Source organism: Siniperca chuatsi, linkage group LG5 (assembly GCF_020085105.1).
Source record: "Siniperca chuatsi isolate FFG_IHB_CAS linkage group LG5, ASM2008510v1, whole genome shotgun sequence".
In the NCBI taxonomy this organism is placed as follows: Eukaryota; Metazoa; Chordata; class Actinopteri; order Centrarchiformes; family Sinipercidae; genus Siniperca; species Siniperca chuatsi.
In genome coordinates, this window is record NC_058046.1 from 3,196,866 (window position 1) to 3,220,998 (window position 24,133).

General features: G+C 38.9%; 2 protein-coding genes across 2 annotated transcripts in view; one reads left to right on the forward strand and one right to left on the reverse strand.

The window, feature by feature from the left end:
- Window positions 1-24,133, reverse strand: part of cnot6l (CCR4-NOT transcription complex, subunit 6-like) — a 24,398-nt gene continuing 265 nt past the window's right edge. The window contains exons 2-12 of the mRNA XM_044195235.1: window positions 19,823-19,944; window positions 18,648-18,834; window positions 16,394-16,479; window positions 16,097-16,186; window positions 15,872-15,940; window positions 14,897-15,054; window positions 12,931-13,085; window positions 12,073-12,224; window positions 10,113-10,340; window positions 9,577-9,779; window positions 1-6,528 (exon numbers count right to left, since the gene is read on the reverse strand). Of these exons, the coding sequence (XP_044051170.1) occupies window positions 6,307-6,528; window positions 9,577-9,779; window positions 10,113-10,340; window positions 12,073-12,224; window positions 12,931-13,085; window positions 14,897-15,054; window positions 15,872-15,940; window positions 16,097-16,186; window positions 16,394-16,479; window positions 18,648-18,834; window positions 19,823-19,934 (1,662 nt within the window). The 5' untranslated portion in view covers window positions 19,935-19,944 and the 3' untranslated portion in view covers window positions 1-6,306. The remainder of the gene's footprint in view (window positions 6,529-9,576; window positions 9,780-10,112; window positions 10,341-12,072; window positions 12,225-12,930; window positions 13,086-14,896; window positions 15,055-15,871; window positions 15,941-16,096; window positions 16,187-16,393; window positions 16,480-18,647; window positions 18,835-19,822; window positions 19,945-24,133) is intronic.
- The window catches only part of mrpl1 (mitochondrial ribosomal protein L1), a 16,544-nt gene continuing 16,231 nt past the window's right edge, over window positions 23,821-24,133 (forward strand). The window contains exon 1 of the mRNA XM_044195237.1: window positions 23,821-23,970. The gene's annotated coding sequence lies outside the window, so the exon portion shown is untranslated. The remainder of the gene's footprint in view (window positions 23,971-24,133) is intronic.

A 24,133-nucleotide genomic window follows, 5' to 3' on the forward strand; every position in this document is an offset into this window, starting at 1 on the left:
TCTTGAAAAATTAAGTTTATTGCCTACAGGAGGTGGGGAGAGTCAGGGCTTTGTATGGAGAGATGACACAAGTGCTGTTGAGCATGTTTGGTTTCAACTGAGGTGTAACTGCTCACATATTAAATACAGCTGTAGCCTTTGTAGAAGTCCTCCATTCATTCATGTAAATATCACTGCTTCAATATGGCAAAAAATTCTTTCTATACATACAAGAGTGTTGAGCCAAGTAATGACTGATGCCTTCTTTGGGCCCCCAGGAACCACAGAGGCTGGATGAAAACCTGAAAACCAGTTCCCCAAATGTCAGCTTTTTGGGGAACTGAGGAAAAACATCCTGCTTCAAACTGGCTGAAAACTAATGAAATTGAATTGAATTTATTAAAAAGTATCTCATTATTTGTTTTTATTTGCATTTGCTTGATTTGATTGTATTGCTTCTTTTCCTTGTAAAACACTTCCTAACTTTGGTAAAGGTCTACTTCAGTCATTTAGTATCTCCATAAAGTTGGGGCACTCACAAGAGAATACAAAAAGATGGTCAAAATCTCAGCAGCAGAGGCCGAGATATCCTGACTTGCAGTCGCTAGCATGGGTCAAGCTGCAAAAACAATTGATCCTACAATTTCCAAATTGCAGCTCAATAGCGTCTTTCATTAGACCCCCTAACTTGTTCCACATCCCACACCTCCAGTTTGTAACGCAGGCTTTCTGTTAAACATTTACAGTCTCTAGGCATGAGCTAAGGTGACCATAGCATTGCACGGTAATCTTGAGAGATGACATTATAGAGCTGCTTCACACCGAGTAGTTCTCTTCCTGACAAGTAATCTGAACTTCATATGTAAAATCAGGGTTCCCCTTTGAGAAAGGTGTGATATAAATAATAATATTATTATAAAAACTTTATCAATTCACAGGGGAGCATGCAATCTTTCAAATCTTTCATATGAAAGCATGAAAATTCCCCAAATTAGAGCAGGAGATCTTCCTTCAACATCGATGACAGGTCCTGTAGTCATTCCTATTTTTAAGTTATATATATGTCATCCTGTTTTTTGTAAAGTTGTAATACCTTTCAAAAAAAAAAGAAACTAACAAGATCATTTAATGCCTTTCGCTGATTTTAAATCTTTTCATTTATCTATTTATTCATTTATGCACGTTCTTTCTTTTTGGGAGTGGGTGGGGGATTAAAATTCCACTTTGATTTTACACCTCCCATGTGCGCTGTAACTCAGATTAGTAAGTATGTAAACAGGACCTCTACAAAGGATAGATCTGTATTTTTTTATCAGAGGAAAACAACAAAGTCACCACTGCCACCTATGTTGCCACCTATATGACAAACTTCCACTTGTCATCGCAGGCAAACAGTAACTTGTGTTGCTGCAGTTTTGCATCTTTGACATTTAATTGTTTAACTGCTTTGGCTTCCACAATACAAAACCAGCTTTGTCTAATTTTAGCAGCTCTCCACCACAAAGTTTTCCTTCCAACCAAATGCTCACTGGCTGCTCCCTCCTGTCTGCGGTGGAGGCTGGTGGGATTGAAAACCAATGTGGTGAAGAGCTACTTGTCTGTAATCTGGTAACAGAAACTTAATACTGTTATTACATATTACAGGTTTAAGTGCAGTTCTTTAAAATCCTCTTGAGAAATAATGTAGCACCTTTGTTGGTGACTGCTGGTGGCTGAGGATCCTCACCCAGTTTCACTTCACTTACTACACATAAATAGATCAAATCTGCTGAAAGTTGCTGAAAGGCAGCAACTATAAAATACTTTCTAGGAAGAAAATAACAGCAGTAACAGCCTTGCATTGTTTGTTCTTGTCACTCTAAGATGACAGATGCCAATTACAATTTTGAAGGAAAGACAGGAAACTGAAAGTTGTTTTTCAACCGTCAAACCAACTGACGGGTAAGACTTTTGAAAGTGTTTTGACACTGAAGTTGCTGCCTTTCCCCTTTGTAGTCCAAATCTTATGGTATTACTCATTTTATAATGGCCTCAGCAAATTTACCAGTGCATTAACCTGTGGTCAGTATTGTAAATTAACAAAGAATGCCATGCATTTTAAAAGGTTGTATTGACTCAATTTGAATTGTGCATAATCTCATTTTCATCAGACTTATTTGGAGTTTGTTGTGTTTTTGAATTCCTTTTCCACATCATTATTTACAGGTTAATACACTGGGAAGAAAATATTTCCACAGTTTCCTTTCCCGGTTTGGATGCAGCGACCTGGCCTAGTTGGAGGCCATCAAATTCAACTTGCAAATGCAGATTTAAGACAACAAACATGTTCATCCAAATGCTAAATGCTTTGTCAGATAATCATCATTTTCTCCGGTGAACGCAGCTGGGCGTCTTATTGGCCGCCAAAGACTAATAACCTCATGAAGCGACCACATTGCTGTAAAATCAGCTTGAATGAAGAAAAAAACAAAAACAAAACTAAAACAAACTAGGCCCAGATACTGAACAACAGAAGTTTTACATTCAGAAATCACATGCAGTGATGGCCGTGATAATCCTGTGAAAGATACAGCAACCTCTTTGCAGAGAAAAACTGCAACAAAAAAAAAAAGTCACCAGGGAAACCGCAAACAAGTGAGAGTGTGCATTTCAGATATCTGGTAGAAATGACTGATTTGTCCTCGATGTTATGGATACAAAAAAGCTGTTGGACTAAAAAAAAAAAAAAAAAACTGTCTGAGGTGAGCAATGATTCCTCAGTTTCAATTCCTCATGATCTCATCCCTAAAGGTTGGTTCAGGAAGGATTGGAGGGATGAAAGGATGGATGGATGGCTGGATGATGGCGCTGGGTAATCTCTGAGCGTCTTGGTCTCATGGGCAGTGCTGCTGTTGGAGATATTGTACAAACTAGGCACGTTGTTTGTAGAAAAAGTATGTGAGGTGCACTCTACAGAGACAAAATTAACAGGTCAAATGCTTGTAGGTAGTGATTGGCTGGATATTATTGTGGAAAAAGTAAAAGAAGTGGCTGTGGATGTTGGATGATGTGTGTGAAGAGAGATATGAAAGGGATCTGGAAAACCATTTTTGTGAAACATCAAGTAGAAAGAGGAATAAACCAAAATAATTTTGATTAAGCATCATCTCAGAGCGTGAAAAGCTTTGAACGGACACTTAGATGTGCACTGGAGAAATAAAAGCCATCAAGACAAACTGCTTTTAAACCTAGAACATTTATCTTTTTTTCTCAAAAACTTGGTAATACTGAATTGTACAAAGTACCAATTGAAAGACTGCATGTTAGTTAGAGACAGAAAATGCCCGTAGTTCAAAAACAAAGTTGGACAGAGACGTTTTGTCTCTACAAGAGAGACAGGTGGAGGTGGTACTGTATTCACATATGAGATTTTAGTGCACCGGGTAAAGAAAAAAAGTACAACAAGTACATCTTAGATTTGTGAGAAAAAATACGCCCCTTTATCGGAGAAAGGTACATTCCCCTCACAGATGTGAAAGACGCCCCGTCATCAAGGGCAATTTAATTTATGTACAGCTGTTGTACAAAATCAGAAAACCCAGTGAGGTGAGTTTAGGAGTGAAGTATAGGCCTCAAAATGCTCACAAAGATAGACTTCATCAACTCCACCAAAACTGGAGGTGTATCCAATAGCGTTAGCGTCAAATCATGCGCAAATGAAGCAAAGCCGATACTGCCTGTCCAGGCCGGTAAAACTGATCTGACTGCAGTTTAAAGCTGAGGTTACAGGGTGCCGTGTTGTGCTGACGCAAAATCCCAAAATTATGGCTTTTCTTTTCAAATACTGAACAGAGCAAATGCTTTGACTAATTTAACTACTTCAATCTCCAAAAGTCAGGGTTTACTAGACGCTACAGTGGGAAATGTGCCAGATATGTTAAACACTGTGAATGCATGTGCAGGCAACTATTATAGAGTCCCCTGCATAGATAGGGCTGGCTATCAATCCTCAATATTCTTTTTTGTACCAATCAAAATGTGTCTGTTGCACTAAATATCGAAAAATGTCTGAAGTACTGAAAGTTGGCATTGAATGTTAACAGGCCCCCAGTGGTTCCTAGGGGCCTGTTAATTATGTCATGATCCCTTGTGTGGGGTCCCAAGGTTTGGAGCCACTGGTTTAAATGCCATTAAACTGTTGAGAAGTTTGGCCCCTTTTGTAAAGGAAAAAGGTGGTTTTCTAGAATTTCATTTTAGAATTTCTCAAAATATTTTTTTAAAAAGTCAAAATTTTGGATTGGTACTGAAACTCAGGTAGTGTATCATATTGGCGCAAGTATTGATACCCAGTCCAACCTCTGCATTCATTTATCCTGTCGTTTCCACATTGATACTTGAGCCTCTCTTAAAAGCCAAACAAAACCAAATTATGATGTTTTAAAACTCCAAAGTGTCTCTAAACCAAATTTATTTGAATGCTTTTTGCACCTTCTGACGACTCAAAAATTTGACAAATTTGATTTTCCCAAGTTATTCTTTTTGGGAATGGAGCAAAAGTGCAGCAGCAGTTTTATCAAAAATGCACAAAGACGCGGGACTTCTACAACAACAACATATATGTATGTAAGTACATACATTACCTGTGCTTATAAAGGATTTGCAGAACAATAGCTTCCTGTTTGGTTTTGCTTGTACGATGCGACTCTGAGAGTCTGAGAGTTTAAGAGGTACTGCTGGATGCATAGCATAGCCCTGAGTTACAACTTACATAAAGGGCTATTAGTTCTAATCATCTGACACAAACATACAAAGTTTAGAGTCCACAGGAATCTGGCATTAAGAGGCTCCAACAACCAATTTCATAGTGAGCCTTTGGTAAATACATTCGGCTCCTGGTCACGAATCATTAGCAGATTCTTCTCAGGAAGTTTTTTTCTCTGGCACCAATAAATAAATATTATCTTATTATTGACAGAGCATAAGTCACTCATTCTGGGGAGATTCTTTGGCCAGTCAGGTGATGGGAAACAGGACGATACTCTTTTAAGACCGTAGGTGTTCAAAAGCACGACTTCAAAAGCTAAAAGTGTAAAGCGCATTGTTTGTCAATGACAGGATTGTGTTACAAATATATTTCATGTGTTAAAATATTCTTTAAAGCAAGTCAAAGAGTATGGGGCTAATTTGGTTGCGATGCTTACAAATATTTGGGATTTGAGGACTCATTTGGTCTAAAGTGATTGTTTTATTACTTGATAGTGCTGCAGAAAACTCACGAGTTGCATCTTTTAAACTACAGTGAGCATGAATCGGCCGAGATGAACATCTCGGTAACAGTCACGCAGCACTGTGAGGCGGCTTTCAGGTTGAGAGTTGCTCCCTGGCAAGAAGGACGAGTCAGGCGACACCCTTTTCATTCCATTATTTTCCACAATGCAAGTGTCAATCTGAAAGCCCCCTTAAAAAAATCTGTCATCAATATTATCAGTGCTGTTATGTGACCCGCAGCTGAGACATGAGATGATTTCATATTCTAGTTTCCATATGAAACACACCAATTTAGTGCTACAGTGACGTTACATTACTTTTAAAACGGCCAATCAGTACTTTTTATTTATATATTTTAAAAATCGCAGGTATTTTCTCACATGTATTTTGGTGTTTCACGGCTGATCAGAATTGAAAATATGGACCTTTCACATCCTCGTAAAACATTCCTAAATTCGATTCAATGGTTTGTAGTGTTACTCCGTTTATTAAAATACCTGTAATAATTTGGGAGTGATAGCAAGTTCCAGTTCTATAGACTGTGACAACATACATGTTGTGCTGCAGCATTAATATTATGTTGTGTTTTTACTCTAAAAAGATTATTTCACAGCTGTGTGAAATGAGAAAAAAACCCCAAATGATATTCAGCTCATCTGCTGACATTTGTGTAGTAGATTTATCTTTAAAAAGTTGATAGTATTAGTTAAGGTTTGTTGTTGTAGGAGCAGAATGAACAAGCGACCATTATCATATCTAAGGCAAAAAAAAACTACTGACATTGGGGGTTACCATAGCAACTTCATCCCAAGCCCAACATTTGGTATCAAGCCTTTTCAAGGGGAGAAAGAAAAAATAAAATAAAACATTTACAGTGTGCAAAAACACAAAAAGGAGCAACAAACGGGCGAATACTTCACTCCTTTTGGGTAGGTCTGTCTTAGGGTTGGAGGTGTCGGATGGTGTCTGAGCTTTAACATGATCGGCAAACTGTACAGGGTCCTGTATAAAGCTGGAGGGGGGGGAGGACAGTGTTTGAAGGTGGGGTAAGAAGGGTGGGTGGGGCTCTCTCGGGCTGCACTACCTGTGGACCGGCAGGTGCAGCCCGTTGAGGGGGTTGAGCGGATGGGGCAGGGGAGGCTGCAGCTCCAGCTGGGCCAGCAGGGAGAAGTGGTCCGAGGGGATGTGGGGGTGGGGACAGCCGGTGATGTTGTTGTCGATGAGCCACTGGCTGTCCAGCGGTCCCAGCAGGCCCAGGACACTCATGTGGGTCTTGGAGAAGAAGATGTAGTCGATCACGCCCTGCAGACACAAAGACATCATGTGATATCTATCAATCTAGGGCTGGGCATCCAACTTTAATATTTGGTGTCAGTGAGTATCGAAAGCTGGCACTGGAGAATTCTGCCAATTTTAGACTTTTTGTTGGTGTTTGGCAGTGCCTAAAAAAAAGACCCCTTTATCCATTTGACAAAATATGACAAACTTTTCAAATACATTTCTTAAAATTTGTCTTAAAGGAAAAGTTTGACAATTTGGGAAATGTGCTTATTCGCATTCAGGCCGAAAAATTTGATGAGAAGATTGATACCACTCTAACGTGCACTAAACATGAAGTTACAGCCAGGAGACTGTAAGGTTAGCTTAGCACAAAGACTGGAAAAAGGGCAAACAGCTAGCCTGGCTCTGTCTGAAGGTAACAAAATCAGACAGTTACTGCCCCCGACCAAGAAATAATCTGTCACATAACCCCCAGTAAAACAGCGATTTGTTATTTTAACACTTCGGTTTTTGTATGGATTAAGCAAACAAGATATAGTGCGCTTTAGAGGTGCTGGTAGGTGGTTTTGTTACCTTTGGACAGAGTCAGGCTAGCGGTTTCCCCTTTTTTCCAGTCTGTGCTAAGCCAAGTAAACCACCTACTGGCAGTAACTTCATATTAGGGTACAGACATGAGAGTGGAATGGATCTTTTCATCTAACTCTCGGCAAGAATGCTAAAAAAAATGGTATTTACCAAAATGTTGAACTTTTCCTTTTAACACAAAGCAGCTGTACCACAACACGGCCTAAATACAGTGTTGGGTAATGTCCCACCATCTGTATAAAACATTTTCAAATAATACCGACCACTAGTAATGTCACTGCTGTATGGAAACTCTTCATGTCATTTGATATGACACGTTATCTTATGGCCAAAGAACTATTCCAAAATAAATTTGGAGGGCACAGAAGCTTCAATTTTGAATCTTTTGTGCTTTTCTCATAGACCAAAAAAACTTACATGCTCAGTTTTTATTACCGGGTTTTAGTCTCAGATAAACTAACTGTATTAAAAAAAATGTATTTTTGCACTCTTGAGGGACATGTGCATTAGAAAATCCACCATAGGACAAATAATGAGGAAAGGATCCTGTAACGTGTCTTAGAACAAAAGGAAGACCTGAGGAAGAACATATCTACGCCCACTAATAATGTCGCTGACTGAAGCATAAGCCCACTGACTATTTCCAGTTTACGCACTGAACTTGACTAATTTCATTCTGCCTCTCTTATCATTCATTAGTTTTTTTATAATTTAATTTGTTTATACTAATGTAAACAAAATCTCAGTGATGATGCATCTGTAGAACTAATACGGCGTAGTCCCTCATTCATCCAGGAGTGTTCTATCATAGAAAAGGTTTCAGTCGTCGTCATCTGAACTGTCTGAATCTGAAAACAGTGTCCAGATGACGACGACTGAAACCTTTTCTATGACTGTAGAACTAATGGCACTAAAATAAGATAATAAGCCCTAAGCATACTAAAAGACAGTACCCACCCCAGCCACAGCCCGTTCACCCTGCTGCCATCTGGAAAGAGCTACAGAAGTATCCGCTGTCGAACCACCAGACTACAGAGCAGCTTCTTCCTTCAGGCTGAGACTACTAAACCATTCCACCATGTAAAATAGCTTTTATTTCTATGACTTATATATTCACTAATCTACAGTATATCATTTTTGTACATAACATTTGTTTTTGAGAAGGGAACTACAATAAAAATCTCGTTTTACAACCCTGTGTTGTAAAAATGATCAATAAATCTATCTTGTATAATGCAAAGATAAATTAACTTCTACACAAAACAGGGATTCTTTGATTTTTCCAAAATGAGCCAAAATATATGTTCTGTGAGAACCTCTGCATGTTAAAGGTTTGTGTTAGACAGTCGAGTCTGTGTGACAAATGTCTGCATGACTCATTAGGAACCAGAGCAGAAACCACAAGACAAATCAAAAGGCAAGTGCAGATTCAAATACAGGCATCCAAGTTGTGCTGTGTTGTATTGTAGCACTCTAAAGGGTAAATCACAGCTGAGACATTACAATGTTCAGGGCTTTCCATTCCCACGGGGATCTCCCATAATACTCATAAAGATATAAAACATTCCACATGTATGAATTTACGTTATGGCAAATACTGTATCACATCAGCTAGATTCGGGTGTTTAACCACTCACTGTTGAACTGTATGTCCATTAACTTGATGCTCAACTAGACCAAACGTTTGTAACTATATTCCAGTGAAGTGCAAAGTTGAATAGTACTAGCTTTTGCAAATTGCATATTTAAAGTGAAAACAAATCAGCCTCAGTGAAAAGGGTGATTCAGATAAATAAAAAGGGAAAAAAATGTATGCTTTGCACCAAAACAAAAATTATAAAGTTTTTAGTTGAAGAATTTAGCTGATGCTCGGCATGATCACAGCACAGGGGTTGCACTGCATTTACATCTTCATGCAGTGTCCCTGAGCTCTTTTGAATTGGCAGATATTTAACGTCAAACATCTACATTATCCAAAAGTTAGGCACAAAAGTAATGATCAGGAGGTAATGGGCACAGTCAGTTTGTTTGTTTACAATTACACTGGACCTCCAAACTTGGCTTCAAGGCCATAAATCAGCTTGAAGAACCAGTGGTTTTATATGTTTTAGCCCAATAATATATATATAATATACAAAAAACACATTCTTTTAAGTATTGCTAACCATTTTGGTAACCATGCTGTTTTACAGATTTGAATGTATTTTTTAAATTGTTCCAAGCATCCACTGGTTTCTGTTCTTTTTTGTGCAATCTGAAAATCTATTAGACCTTTTGAAAATGACTTGAGTTGTGTAATTCAATTAAGTTGTGCAAGAGTCTGCTAGTTGATTTGCTACCTTACAGAAATGAATGGAGAGCAATGGCAGCCTGTAACGGAAGGAAACACACATCCAAAAGTCTAAACTGGTACAGCCTGCTTTGGACAATAATCAGCAAATTAGGTATTTAAAACTTGCAAACAGACATAGAGGAGGTGTTTACCTTAAAGTCATATGTGTAGTTGGTGTAAGGCATCAGATTTCTGTCGTAGGCGCTCTTCAGCTGGAAGCTGTGTGTGATGCTTCCGTCTGAATTGCCGTTCTTGCCGTTGCAGTTGAAGTTGGTCAGACATTCATTGTAGCGTAGCTCCTTGAAGTCCTTGTGGTTCTCGGCCACTCCTCCGTTGCTCAGGTATTCCACCACACCTGGATCATACAAAGGTAAAATGTTATTGTAAAGGTGCACAACATTAATCGAGAACATCCCTCTTATTTTATAAAACCCTAAAAATGCCCCTAAAATCTATTGTGTGTGTTTATCTTCATGGAGATATACTGTAGTGTCCAATGGCTGAAAGGGAAACTAAAATCATTGAGTGAGAAGAATCACGCTGTGCGAATAACATTATCTGATACAAATTTATCCAACAATGAGGCCATAATACCAACATACAAAACAAAATTTGGAGCAACGTAAATTGAGGAGGACTACGAGACTGAAACGTTAACAGAGATTCCTGAAAGGTGAGACAGTCCTACCGGAGTCGGGCAGCGAGTTGAGGTCAGCACACAGGACGATGGGGATGGAGGATGGGTCGGAGGTTGGTGAACTGGTCGCCACGGAGCCCGAGGCCCTCTCAGCGATGCTCTTCAGCTCCGACAGGAACATCATGGTTTGGATCAACTTGACGTCCGAGTACTCGGGGTCCCAGTGCATGTGGGCGTTGGCCACCAGGATCAGCTGCCTCTCCTGTAGTGGCTTCATGCCTGAAAACAGAGAAGAAAATGGATTAAGCCACAGATTTGCAGCCAAAGAAGGATTGAAAAATGAGTGGAAATAAGTCAGGTCAAGTACAATTGCACACTGAAAAAAGAGGTTGAATGTTTAAGGAAAAAAACCCAACAAACTTTTTAGGTGAGAGGAAATAAATCTAAAAGGGATTTATATAAATGTCAAAACTGGAAACACAAGAAAAAAGACTGAAAAGGTTTGTTAAAACCCCCAAACCACAAAATAAAACCTGACTATGGACTTATTTTGGTTACTTTGGTTATAGAAAAAGCACAGAGCTCTGATGCAACTTTAGAAAATAAAGAAGTGCTGCGACAGTAAGATCAAATAATTAAAAGGAAGAGAGGGATTTACACAACGTGAGTGTAAAATAAATAACCTCAAACAGGGAAGTTATAATGTACATGTCATGTATGGTCACTGTCAAATACAAGGAGCAAAGTTTAATGAATGAACTGATAAATACTGATTATATGTAATATATGTTCAGACCACAACAGAAGAGTTTCATGAAACAGATCCACAATGACAATATTTTCATAACCGACTGAAATATTCTGTACACTTATTTACACACCAGAGCACTCTTTCATCCTATATCACCCCATTGAATGACAGTGAGTGGATTTTGTGGATTTCTAATCTAAGTCACTAGTGACACCTTGTGGCAAAAATACATTACTACAGATAAACCTTTCCTGTATTTTATTTATCTTTATTGAACAGTTTGGATTGCTGCTTACAAGCTGACTGCAATGCTATTTATTTTTGGCTACAGTGCAGCCATGGATCCATGTTATATTATACATTAATGATAACACTATATGGTCTTTCTGTTAAAGTTAGAGTTACAAATGTGTGGGGGTCGGTTCACAAGTACAGTAAATATTGCCTTGATTGATAATCTGCCTGTGGTGAAACTATTATTTGTTTGTTTATTGTTCAACAGAAAACAATTTGATAATCGATTCATCATTAAGTCATTTATCAGCTAGTCTGACTCACAGGATGTAGGCTGTGGGTATAAGTCTGCCATTGGCCAACTATTTCAGTCACAATTCTCCTCCCCTTCCGCTATGTGCGTGTTACCGTCGCTGCATGCTGGGCTTAGCGCCGCCCAAGGCGATTGTGATTGGTTTAAAGAAATACAAACAAGACATAGCGTTTTTTCCCCCCTATATCAGAATGATAATGAGTTCAGCAGCCAGACCGTTCTCCAGCACTGGAGCGCTAAAAAGCGTGGAGATAGGTCTGGCTACGCAACACTACTTATCAGCTTCTCAAATTAGAGGATTTGCTGCTTTTTTTCTGTGTTATATCGTTGTAAATTGAATATCTTTGGGTGGTGGACTGTTGATCGGACAAAACAAGCAATACAGACGTCACCTTGGACTCTATGAACTTGTGACAGGCCCTTTTCACTCGTTTCTGACATGCTATATACTAAACAAGTAATTGACGGATTAATTGCTAAAGGAAAATCATATTTAGTTACTGTCCCGGTGGGTTATATTGTTGTTACATTGAACCACAATGGTGGAGTGGAAAAAATGGATATGTTTCTGGGAAGCTGGACAACTTGGAGGCCTGAAAAGTGTTGCCTTGGATTACAGCACGACAAGACAAGGGATAGCAACATTGCACCGTCGTTACATCCTCTGTTTTGGGTAATGTTCTGAAGATGGTTCACAGAGCCACTGTTCTTACCATCGGAGAACATGTCCTTGTTGACCTCGAGCAGCACGGCCACCCCGATGTTGTCTTTGGTCATCACTCTGTTCAGCATGACCTCTGAGCCCTCAGAGTTGGCCATGGCCACCTGGTTGAACTCCACAGTGTGTTTCTGGACCAAAGTAAACCTGCAGAAACATCCACAAAGCAGCATAAATATCCATGGAGGACTATAAAAAGCTAACACTTTCCCTGCTTTACCACATACATGAATTGTAGTCATCCTGCTTACAACACACGCAGTCACAATGTGGTCAGAGTCAGTTTCATATCAACTTCTGTCCAGCAGCATTGGCATACTCTGAACTCTGATCCTAATCTTAAATCACTCTTTAAAGATCCCTCAGGCATTATTTATAAACGAGCTCTGAATATTCGTGATCTCGTAGTTAGAGCCGACCTCAACTGGCTTACATAGGAAAAACAACACGTTGTCTTAAGACCCGTTTTTCAGAGCGCAAAAGTAGTATATGCACTAATGACCAAAATAACCCTGTGGCTGTGCATTTTAACTTGTTCAAACACAATCCATCTACACTAGGTTTTCATGTGTCAAATAACTGGGACTGAAAGCGTGAAAACCCCCAGAAGGGGAGGGGACATCAACAACATCCTTCTGAATCGTAGTCATCCTGCCTACAACACACGCAGTCACAATGTGGTCAGAGTCAGTTTCAAATCAACTTCTTTAGAGAGACACCTTTTTTTAAATATCTCCCAATTCAAACAGAAAACATTCTCGGATATCCAAACAATACAAAAACCTACAAATACACAAATGTATTCAATAAAGCATGATCTGTAAAGCGTAAAAAGTAAAACTCTTAAACTCACTTCTCGGTCTTGAAGAACACAGCGCAGCCGTCCACGTGTTTCCTCTCCTGTTCAGAAACCAGCTTGGCACGAGACTTTGGACAGAAGTAGCCATCGTAGCCGCGCTCCTTTAGCGTTTCCAGAAACAAAGTGTAGTACTGCTCCGTCTCCACCTCCTGCAGACACACAGGGCAAGAAATGTCATCTAAAAGAGTCAATGAAATGTATGCATGAAAATGTTAGTAAGTGTGACACCAGAGTGAAGAGGAAAATGTAAAATTCCCAATTCACCAGATGAGGTTGCTCCGTCCTGAAGATGCCTTTCCATAAAAGTAAAAAAACAAACAAACCCTCTCTTGTTGGAAAGACTAACCAACATCAGCTGAGGTTTATTAGACATGAATCACATTCTAAGACTGGTTTTATTTCCACTTCTCACTTCTATCAATTGGATGTTTCTCTTATGAATATTCCTCATTTAAAAACAAGGTTCCCGTCGTTCATTTTGATGCAAAAATCCATAACGTCTCAATAACTTTCCATTTCAAAGACGGATTTTGGGTTTTGTCCAAGCACATGTAGGATGTAGTAAATAACTTTCCATTTTGATATTGTTTTTCCAAACAGCATAATAATGTGATTTCCAACTAATCTGGTTCATCTAATATTGAGAATCAAGTGAAGTTAAGTTGTAAAATGTATCGACCAATTTCTGCCATTCTTTGTAAATTCCTCAGTTTTTCTCCTTTTTTCCTGGTTTCAGCACCTCTTCTTGAACTTTTCAACCTCTGTAAATTCAAAAATATTCCCAAATGTCTTTGGCTAGTGAAGATCTTGAAACATCGAGGTAGCTTGAAAGACAATTAAAAGAGACTGGTGAATTTCTGTAATGATATAAGTAGGAAATAAGGGACTTTCCAGTCAATGGAGAACAAACAGTTTCCTATGCTGAGGACAGGAATCTAAACTGAGGACAGTTAATCAGTAATGTTTACCTCTTAATCTTCTAGACAATGACTTGCTTGTGTTGCAGGGGAATGGTTGGATACACTGGACGGATCTGAGCAGCAGCACCGAGTACAGGCTGATAATTACAGCACTGACCAGACTGAACGGCTCAATAAATCAGCCTCATGTTCTACTAAAACTGACACTGTTCTGAGTGAATCATCCTCGCTCTGACTTTAGAAGTCAGTGGCTGTGCAGATGGTGGGTGGAGACCTTCTTCTCATTAAAGGTCACAAGTGAGCTTGAGCAAGAGCGTAAACTGCTACAATCACAGCCAGTCAAAAGCAGGTACATTTTAGTTGTGCATAGTAAGTTTATCCTTTATTTCAGATCCTGATAGAAAGCCGAACAGTCTTGTGTTTAGTGCTAATTAGCCAATGCTAGCATGCTAACAAGCTAAACTAAGATGGTGAACTTAGTAAACATTACACCTGCTTAACATCAGCATGTTAGCATTGTCATTGTGAGCACGTTAGCATTTACTTTACACTCAAAGCACCGCTGTGCCAATGAACAGCCTTACAGAGCCACTAGCATGGCTGTAGACTCTTAGACTTGTTTACACAGCTGTCTAGCTAAGAGTTATTTCAAAACACATCGTGACATGAAGTGCCACAACATAAAAAGATCCCTGGGGAAAAAAAGATTTCTGCAAAGATAAAATGAGATGTGACAAACAACCGATATGACTGCTGATGACACTGTTCATTGCTCCCACAATTATTTTTTATTTATATTTATTACATCAAAGAAGTACAATGTTTTTAGCCAAGACTGGCTCTTTGTCAGGTAAAGAAGGAATGCAATAAATATAAATAAGAACAGAAGCATTTAATAGTGTCTTTTGAGATTTTTCACCTGCCCACAAAGCAAATCGTACTCTTTCCTGCTCTGATTGGTTTCTTTTTCTCTGGAAAAGAAAGTCACAAGGGAAACATGACGGCAATGTCTTCTTCAAGCTGAGAGGCCCCTCATTTACCTGCAGGCTGATGATGTCAGCGTCACAGTTGGTGATTTCCTCCATGATGCCTTTCTTCCGGTACTCCCAGTTGAGGGCCCAGGATGGACAGTAGCCGTACAGCTGTCGCGTGGCGTACTTGTCACACAGCACGTTGTAGCACATGACCGTGAACACGGCTGCCGGAGAGGATGGAGAGGAGAAGAGACGTTGAGATCCATGTAGTTTTAATTTTTAATTCCTCTGGTGTTTGCTGCCCTACTTATCTGACACTGGGACAGTACCAAGACAAACATTTATTATTATGCAAATGCCGCAGGTTATTACTTTTGGAAAGATATTCGACTGAAACATCTAATTTACTGTTTGTACTTCAGATGGAACTGGATGTGAATCTCACTCTTAACATCTCTCTTTTCTGGGCTATTTGGGAGAGTGGTCCACAATCTTTTTGGCTTGTTACTCCTGAAAATAAAACAATGTCTACTTGCGATCCAGCGAGTTGTGAGCAGTTCAACCAAATCATTTTTCCTTCTCATATCATTTTATTTCAAATGATTTTTAGGCGTGAAGGGGTGAAAATTATTCAAAAAGACATATTTTGTCTTGTTGAAATGTTTTTTTTTTAATCTTATTGATGCCAGTTTCCTATTTTGCTCGGTTTAATCAGGACTTTTTATCTGAATTCTTCATTGTCCTCCACTGAATTGTGACATGATTATTTTAGCTGATTTTAATATTTCTTTAGACAATCCGTCTGACACTGGTATTTGTACAGTTTCATTTGTGCAAGAAGGGACAGTGCCTCAGTAAGTGTTGATGCGATGCCACAATTGGAGATTTAAGCTGAGAAAAGAAGTGAATTTTTTATATAAAAATCTAGCCTGATGCAGCTTTAATTAAAAAATAATATATGTTTCACTTAGACATACAATCTCTACTCCAACAGGAAGTTGAAGGCGTTACTTGCAGTATCTTCGACCCAGATGAACGTACCTGTGGGAGTCATTTGGTCTCGCTCTTTCAGAGTGATCCAAGGTCTTTGGGGGAGCTGCTCTGGGTGCACTGGAAACAGGGGGAAATTAGGGATAAGCGCTCACTTGTCTGTGATAAACACAATGGTATACCTGCTATGACATACCCACGTTGTTCATGATTTACAATAAAGTGCTGGTTAAATATGCATGTCGTGTGGTAAGGTGAAGCGACCGAGCCATTTACCTGCTAGATTGTCGAGCATGTAGTTCAAAAGCTTTCTGGTTCCGTCCGGCTCCTGGTACAGATTGAGGATGTCTTGGGACAAAGGGTTTCCTGCAAAACAACCAGAAATATAAACTATATATAAAAATGTAAAGCAGGAAACTCACACTTAATTCACCAGCCACCATCGGTTTTTAGGAAAGTATCCACAAGTAAAAACTGGTTGCAGCCAGAATTCACCTGCATTTGGTGGATAGTGGTAATGTAAAACTAGTTCTTGGTCCAAAAATAATGGTAATAATAAAAGAAAGGACTCACCTTTTAGACCCAGGGTTTGTAACTGGAAAAGCCTCCCAAGTTCATAAGGCAGAACTCGTAAAAGATTGTTGTTTAAAAGCAATTCCCTGCAACAAAAAAAAAAAAAATGGGACAAAAATATCAGTATTTTGCATCTTAGTCTTTTCTTTCTTTCACAAACATTCTCTAACAGTGTGGTAATTCCTTGTCAAAACATCTTCTACCGCGTTGTCCTTTGTCGTCACTTCACTGAAGTCTTCCAGTCAAAATGTGTCTTTGCTTGTCATCTTCGTTGTTGTTTGTCAGTTTTGAGGTGAGATGCTTTTCTGAGCCCCGCGGGATACGGGTAATTCTCACCCACACATTTTCATAATCTTCCTCTTTCTTCTGAGTGTTTGATCACTGTATTTTAATTGTCATGTGTTTGATAACTTTTCTTCTATGCTTTGGAATCGTTTGGAATGTAATCCCTTGAATGAATCCGAAGAATAATTCATTTTTCAAGACAAAATATGCACTGCTAAAAGAAGTGAAAGCTTTGTACAAATGAAGTCATTAGCAAGATTCAGTGCTTTGTGCAAACTTAAAAGAAATGGAAAAATGTCAGCAAATATGCTAACTGTAAGCAGGGTGTGCTTGCTGCCAGTTTCAAATAAAGGATTATCCAAACACTGCAGGCTTTCAAAGCAGAGACAATGACCCTCATTCATTAAGTTATTATTTATTACATTCGACCATACACATTACATCTGAAATTCATATGTGGTGTCAATGCTACAGTCATTACTTACAGGTTTAATTGCATCTTTATGATTCATTTCAAAGAACTGTGAAAACAAAATGAATGGAATAATTACAGAGTAGGGTTGCTTGATGTGAGGTTTACATCACAAAGCAAAAGGTGACCACATATTTAAAGGACAGGTTCCACATTTTTTCAAATCTGCTTTAAAATAATGATGATTCCTCCTGTTCATTAAGAGATCCCTTGCTAATGTGCTTCCAATGTAAGTGATGGGGGACAAAATCCACAGTCCTTGTTGTGAAGTTTATGTGAAGCTAATACGAGGAGTTAACTAAATCAAGTGGATATCTTGCAAAGTTTCCGTTTCATTAATCAGAATCAGAAATACTTTATTGATCCCCGAGGGGAAACTCTTTTGTTACAGCTAGTAGAGAATTCCCTTTTTGTGTTTCCCCGGACAGTGTTGCAGTGCTGAGCTGCGGCTGAACTTTGGACTGCATTTTGACAGAGATCGGGGACTGAGGTTTTGTCCCCCATCACTTACAGCAAATTAAGGAGGGATCTCTTAATGGCCAGTACGAACAGGAGGAATCATTTCAGCAAGCAAAAACAGTTTCAATGTACATATGGGCACCTGACTATTGTTTTAAGACTGACCTGAAAAAGTGTGACCATGTCCTTTAATGAGTGAGGCTACTGTTGAAACCATCATCTAGCTAGTAACCAAAGTGATCACGGGGGGAGATGCGTCAGGATGTCTGACTCATCTTGGGTGACAGTTATTGATTGATAACATCATACATTCACTTTGCATAAATGATTATTATTCTATACAATATGCACATTACTCTGCACTTTACTACTTTTGCACTTCTGGTTAGATGCTAACCAGAAGTGCATTTCGTTGTCTAACTAATTCCCTTGCACTGTCTACACAGAGGCAGTTATTACGTAATAATCCCCCGGTTATATTAGGCCACTGTGGGCAATGTTACAAATCAATGAGCAGATCTGTTTTATGATAATATTGGATTTACACGATTTCTGCATCAATGTGATGAAGAACCCTGATTTATTCATACGATTAGAAAAAAACAGACATCCCCATCTGGTTAATACAGTATATCAAAAGTTAGTTTCTCAATTGAATTTCCAGAACATAAATCCCCACTGCAGTGTAAAATGACATAATGTGTACTGTGATTTTATTCATATCTTCTAGCTCTATTGCAGAATATTCACCCATCCTCTAAAGCTCTGTGACAAAACATAATCGTAAGTTAATTTTTCTTTCCATATTTAAAAAGCCTATTTTGAGTATCCAGGATATACTATCTCTGAATGGAGATGCAGTTAAAGGATGATTGTACACTGTAGATGTCATGCAGGCTGCTGCTGTGCTGAAGCTCTGTGTTCTGGTGAATTCAGTCCGCCCATGTTTTCACTACACTGTGCACATGTCAGTCACGTCCCTAAAATCCCAAAGTCTCAGGACTCTCCTGAACAGGACCAACCACACTGACAGCCTACCTGAGAGAGACCATGTTGCCCAGTTCGGCGGGCAGGCTGCGGAGCTTATTAGATGATAGGTTCAGGTAGACCAGGTTGGGCAGCTTGGCGATGTCCGGTGGGATGCGGGTCAGGTTGTTGTCGTTGATGTGCAGTGCCGTCAGGTGGGTGAGCGTCCATAACGAGGTGCTCAGGCTCCTTACCCGCCCTGCGTCAAAACAAACACAGGTGCAACGGATCACTTTCAGATCTCAGTAGAAAAACACAGATTTTATGTCTAAGCTTTCCGATCAATCGGACCAGGGAACAAAACAGTGTGTGGCTCTTCAAAACTTACCAAGACTTTTACTGAAAACTGATGTCAATATTGATATTTTTGTTTTGTGGCAAATAATTGTTTCCTTTCAAACCATTTTAGTTTTAGACTTTTTTCATGTGAAAACATGAAACAACTACATTCAGCTTTTCAGCCTTATCGTTAGGTCTATAAAATGTCATAAAATGCCGAAAAATGCCCATCTTTATTTCCCAAAACTCAAGGCATTTTCCTTATAAATCACTTACGATCGATTATCAAAATTGTTGCCGATTAATTTTCTCTTGATTAATGGCCAAATCGTTTCAGCTCCACTTTCTAGTGCCGGTTTCTGCAACACCAGAAATGCACGCACATACAAACAGTGGAAAACATACATAAAAGACACTGAATGCAGTGTGAGGGAGTTAAAAATGATAAGGAAACAAAAAACAACAAAAAGCACACAAGGAAAAACACTGGAAACTTATTTGATATTCTGCTTAATCTCACTGACTAGAACTGAGACTTTTATACATTTTTAAGTGTTTGCTCTTTAAGCACTGGGGAAACTGGACTCAACATGTAGGAGACCAGTATGAGGCCTGCCATACTGGTTTTCAAACCACTTTTCTGACATACTGGACTATTTTGACTATGTTGACTTAAAATAATTCTGTCAATTTTATTATTTTCATCTGGTCCACTATCGTTCCTTTTGTTCAGACACCTTTTTTCTTAATATTGCAAAGAATGTATGGTAGTGATTTTCAATCCTGGGCCCCAGGACTCTGCTGGGTTTCACTTCTGTTTGTTAAGGTGCAGATTTACACCAAAGCTTCAAGGCCTCAGTTGGGATGTTTTTATGGAAGCAGACAAGGGGGGAGTTAGTTAGACTGACCAGATATCTCGAGCTCGGCCCAGTAAGACTTCTTCCCATTGGCCGCCTCCTCGGCTGACATGATGGTGTAACATCTGCGGGGATCTGGAGGATCATATTTTTCCTTTGGCATACCTGTTAATCTGAAAAACAAAGCAAAGAACACAGAGATTCTAGTTTAAATTCAGAAACCATTAAACCCTATTTGTCCTGCACTAAGAAGAGCAAGACAACTCTACAGCCAAATAATAACAATAATAGAAAATTTAAAAATGAATGAAAAAAAAACGATGAAAGGCTTTACAGTTCTCAAAGTTAAAGGGTCCCTGTGGGGTTTTAGACCTCTAGTAGCTATGGAGTTGTTTTTCTATGAGCGTGTCCCCGCTTTGTTTATCTCGTGCATGCACATGAGGATGCACGTGCACGCAGGTGACGCGATACAAAATCCTACCAGTGGTGTCACGCTATTCCACTGATCAACAGGTGGCGGTAACACGCCAAGATGTGCTGCAATGTGGCAGCAAAAGTAAAGAAGAAGAAGACAGCTGGCTAGTAAACATATATGTTAACAATGCTGGATTTAAAATACTTTGTAAGATCGGCATTGCAAATGTTTTATGAGGAAGGAAATGCATTCAACACGTTTGTTAGACCTCAAGGATGCACACAAAGTGTTTCTGTGAGTAACACTGAATGTAAACATAACTTTTGTTTACAAGAACAGGGCACCTTTAAATAAAGGATAAAGGTAACAGGGATTAGAAATAGTAACATAATACCATTATAAAGCTTACTGAAGAAACACATTGTGAAATAATTGAGATTAATATAAAACTATTCTGATATAAATAAAACAGTGATACTTAGTAAGTGATAAAAAGATACTTGCATTTTGGCAAGAATAAAAAATATTTTCTGATTCTGTATTAATAATATATTTGGTTGTTTGGAAATAGTGATTGTTTTATTGATTAATTTGACACTTACTTTCTTGATTATTATACTGATAATTGATTTAGTCTGTAAAATGTCATAAAATTGTAATAAAAAAGTCCATCACAGTTTCCCAGAACACTAAACAATGTCTTTAAATTGCCTGATTTGTCCAACCAACAGTCCAAAACCCAAAGATATTCAATTTACAATGATATAAAACAGAGAAAAGCAGCAAATCCTCACATTGGAGAAGCTGGAACCAGAGAATGTTTGGAGTCTTTGCCTGATAAATTACTTTAACGATTAAAAAATTGTTTTCCGATTAATTTTCTGTCGAACAACTAATTGAACAATCAGCTAATTGTTTCAGCTCTACAACAAATAAACCTCAAAAAAGTTCCTGTCCTTATTGTGGTGTGTTTCAAAATATACTGTATGTTCTGTTTAATTTCAATAAGACATCTGTGCTTTTCTCAACAGCAAAACATATTCTGTTCAAGTCATCCAGCACCATGAAATACAACTGAGTTCTTGCATAAAAAGCTGTCAGGTGTGTGTGTGAAACAGACCCAGATTTCTTCTCACACAGATCAGTATAAACATCCACCAACAATGATCAATCGTGGCAAAGATGTAAAAAAAAAAAAAAAATATGTCTCCATGTCTCAGTGAATGGCAAGTCCCCAAAGTTCTACAGCCACCTGCAAAATATTTTCCAATGCATTTAGATATTTTAAAAAAACAGAATAACCACATAAATGACTGTCTGCCTTTTCAAGTGGCTGGTGGAGTCAGCAACCTCAGACAGCGTTTACCGCTACACGGCGGCTGGATGAAGGTGATTTTCCACCCTGAGGAACAGCACAAAGCCTCGACCAAAATCTGAGCCAAACCACAGAGGAAGCACCTGGAGGACAGTTATTACACGCTGGAATGAAAACTGGCGTCTATATAAAGAGCTGAGACACTGATGTCATACGTTTAATTATCGGTATGATGGCGTTCAGCATGTGATTTAGGGAAATAATTTTGACTGTTCAAGCCAAATAAAGGTGGAGAAGTAATAATGTGAGAAGATCAGGAAAATAAACGTTTCGTCTACAACCCACCGCAGCTGAAAAAAATGATGCCAACACTTTCAATTTTAAGAAACAGCTGGAATTTTAGTGCAGAATACAGACCTCCGCTCCAACAGCGGCTCACCTACCAGAGTCTCAGATAAGAGTCACAATCAACAGTCAACACATTTGGGCATTAATCCTGCCCTATGTGATCTCGCCCCTAAACAGATTCCTGCAAAACATATTTAGTTATTTTAAATTGCTAATGTCTGAAAGCATCTCCTGCATAAATCTGCAGTGGTCACAGGACAAAAAATGGAAAACATGTCATCATCAACATGTAATCGCTGAGCAAGTGCTACATCACTTGGTTCTTGTCTGAATCTGGACTTTTTTTTGGTTATATCGAAGGGAAATTCAAGTGTCAATGCAGCATGATATTGTACTTATAAACTAACCTAACAAATGTAAACTAACAAAATTAGGTATTTCAGTTTTTGTTTTACACGTGTGAAGAGTTTGGGCTCATGCAGTGTATAACAGTGGGACACAGTTCAGCTTGCATCGAACATCGTGATAACATTGTAATCGTGATACATATATCATCAACCATATCGCCCAGCTCAACCAGAAACAAAAACTATTTAAAGAACTTCAACCTGTATGTCACAGAACGTTAGAGGGCAGAGGACAGAAATAAATCAGACCAACCCAAAGTATGCACATTTTAGCCTTCAATACAACTTTCAGCTTAGACTTTAACTAAACTGGAGCTGGTCTTGAATCTAATTTGTATTTTATTTTTTTATTCTTTCTTATCATATAGTTTGTTTTGATTTTAAAATGACTGGAAGTGTGATATGTAACCAGGACACCACTGAAAATGAGACCTCGGTCTCAATGGGTTTTAAATAAAGGTTAATAATAATTTGGACTCAACAGATGCAATCTTGTCTACAGCCCTGTATTTTAAAAAAAAGGATGTAAGTTATGTTAGTCTTTGGGAAAGCATGTTTTTTTAATGCTACCTCTCAGAATGTTTATGGCATTATAATATAACATGCATTGCTGTTATTAACACACCACGTGTCACAAAAAAGTAACCAGAATGGGTGTTTTCCTAAAGCAGGTAAACATAATGAATGTATTCAAACATAAGAATATGATACCAAGACATATTTGTATAATATCTATGTCATGACATGAGACAAGATACCACCTCAGAGTTTGATTAACGCAATCAATTAAAAGGCTTAAAAGTCACATTATAATATAACTGACAGAAATAAATGAAAAATAAATGCCTCTATCTGATTGGTTATCATGTCCGCTTTACTAGCTTTTCCTCACACATCATGAGTATTGCTTGAAAGCAGTGTTCACATGCAAAAGACCAAGTTACTCAGTCAAAGATGTAAGAATTCCTTATGTCCTGACTAATATCCCATCTATTAGCAACCATGCAGTCTTGTCCTTTAGAAGCTGCAGGAGGTCTTCTCAGAAACCACCCAGCTTGCAGCAGCAGCAGGAGCTTGCAGGCTATTTGAACTCCCCTGCTCTGCTGCCAAAACATGCATGGCTCAGGGCTACATATAATAAACATGTAATATTGCATGACTTGAACAGCACGCGTACGAGCTGAAGAACTGTGCAAAAGGGGGGTAAAAGAACTGGGTGCATGATATTATGCATCCAGCCGCCATGAGGGTAGCTGGGGGTGAACAAGTTTGGAGAAGACTTATATAACCTGTTTACACACGACTGGGTCACAAGTAAGCGGCAACAGCGGCTGCAGACTGATATATGGCCTGCTGGCATTGGGTCATATCATAACCATACGGAGACAGGCACGAAACTGAAGTCGCAACGGCGACTTTCATCACATGCCTGAGATGATATCAACATTTCTCCTGTGGCTGTCACAGATAACCTAAATATTAAGAGTAAACTAAGAGTAATATGTTGCTTTGGAAACTGAGGAGTTATTATCTTAACATGGCGGGAGTTTTTTTAAATGGGAAAACTCTATGGCAAACTGCGCAAACAGCTGAGAGGCGAGTATCCAAACATAGCTTTTAATGTCAAAAGTGACAAGCACGTAACGTTACATGGATGGGCCCGTTCAGGAGAAGTCCGGCCCACCGCTCACCAGCTGTCACACCTGACAACGAGGTAAACACGCCCTCTGGATGTGTCTTTTTATGACTTTCAAAATGTTAAAACTATTAAAATATTGTCGAAACAGAGTATGAACAGGTTAACCACCCGGCGAGCTCAAAGCAGGGCGCTGGATTTGTTTGGCTAGCGGCTGCAGGGCGCACGCAGCCGGGGCTCA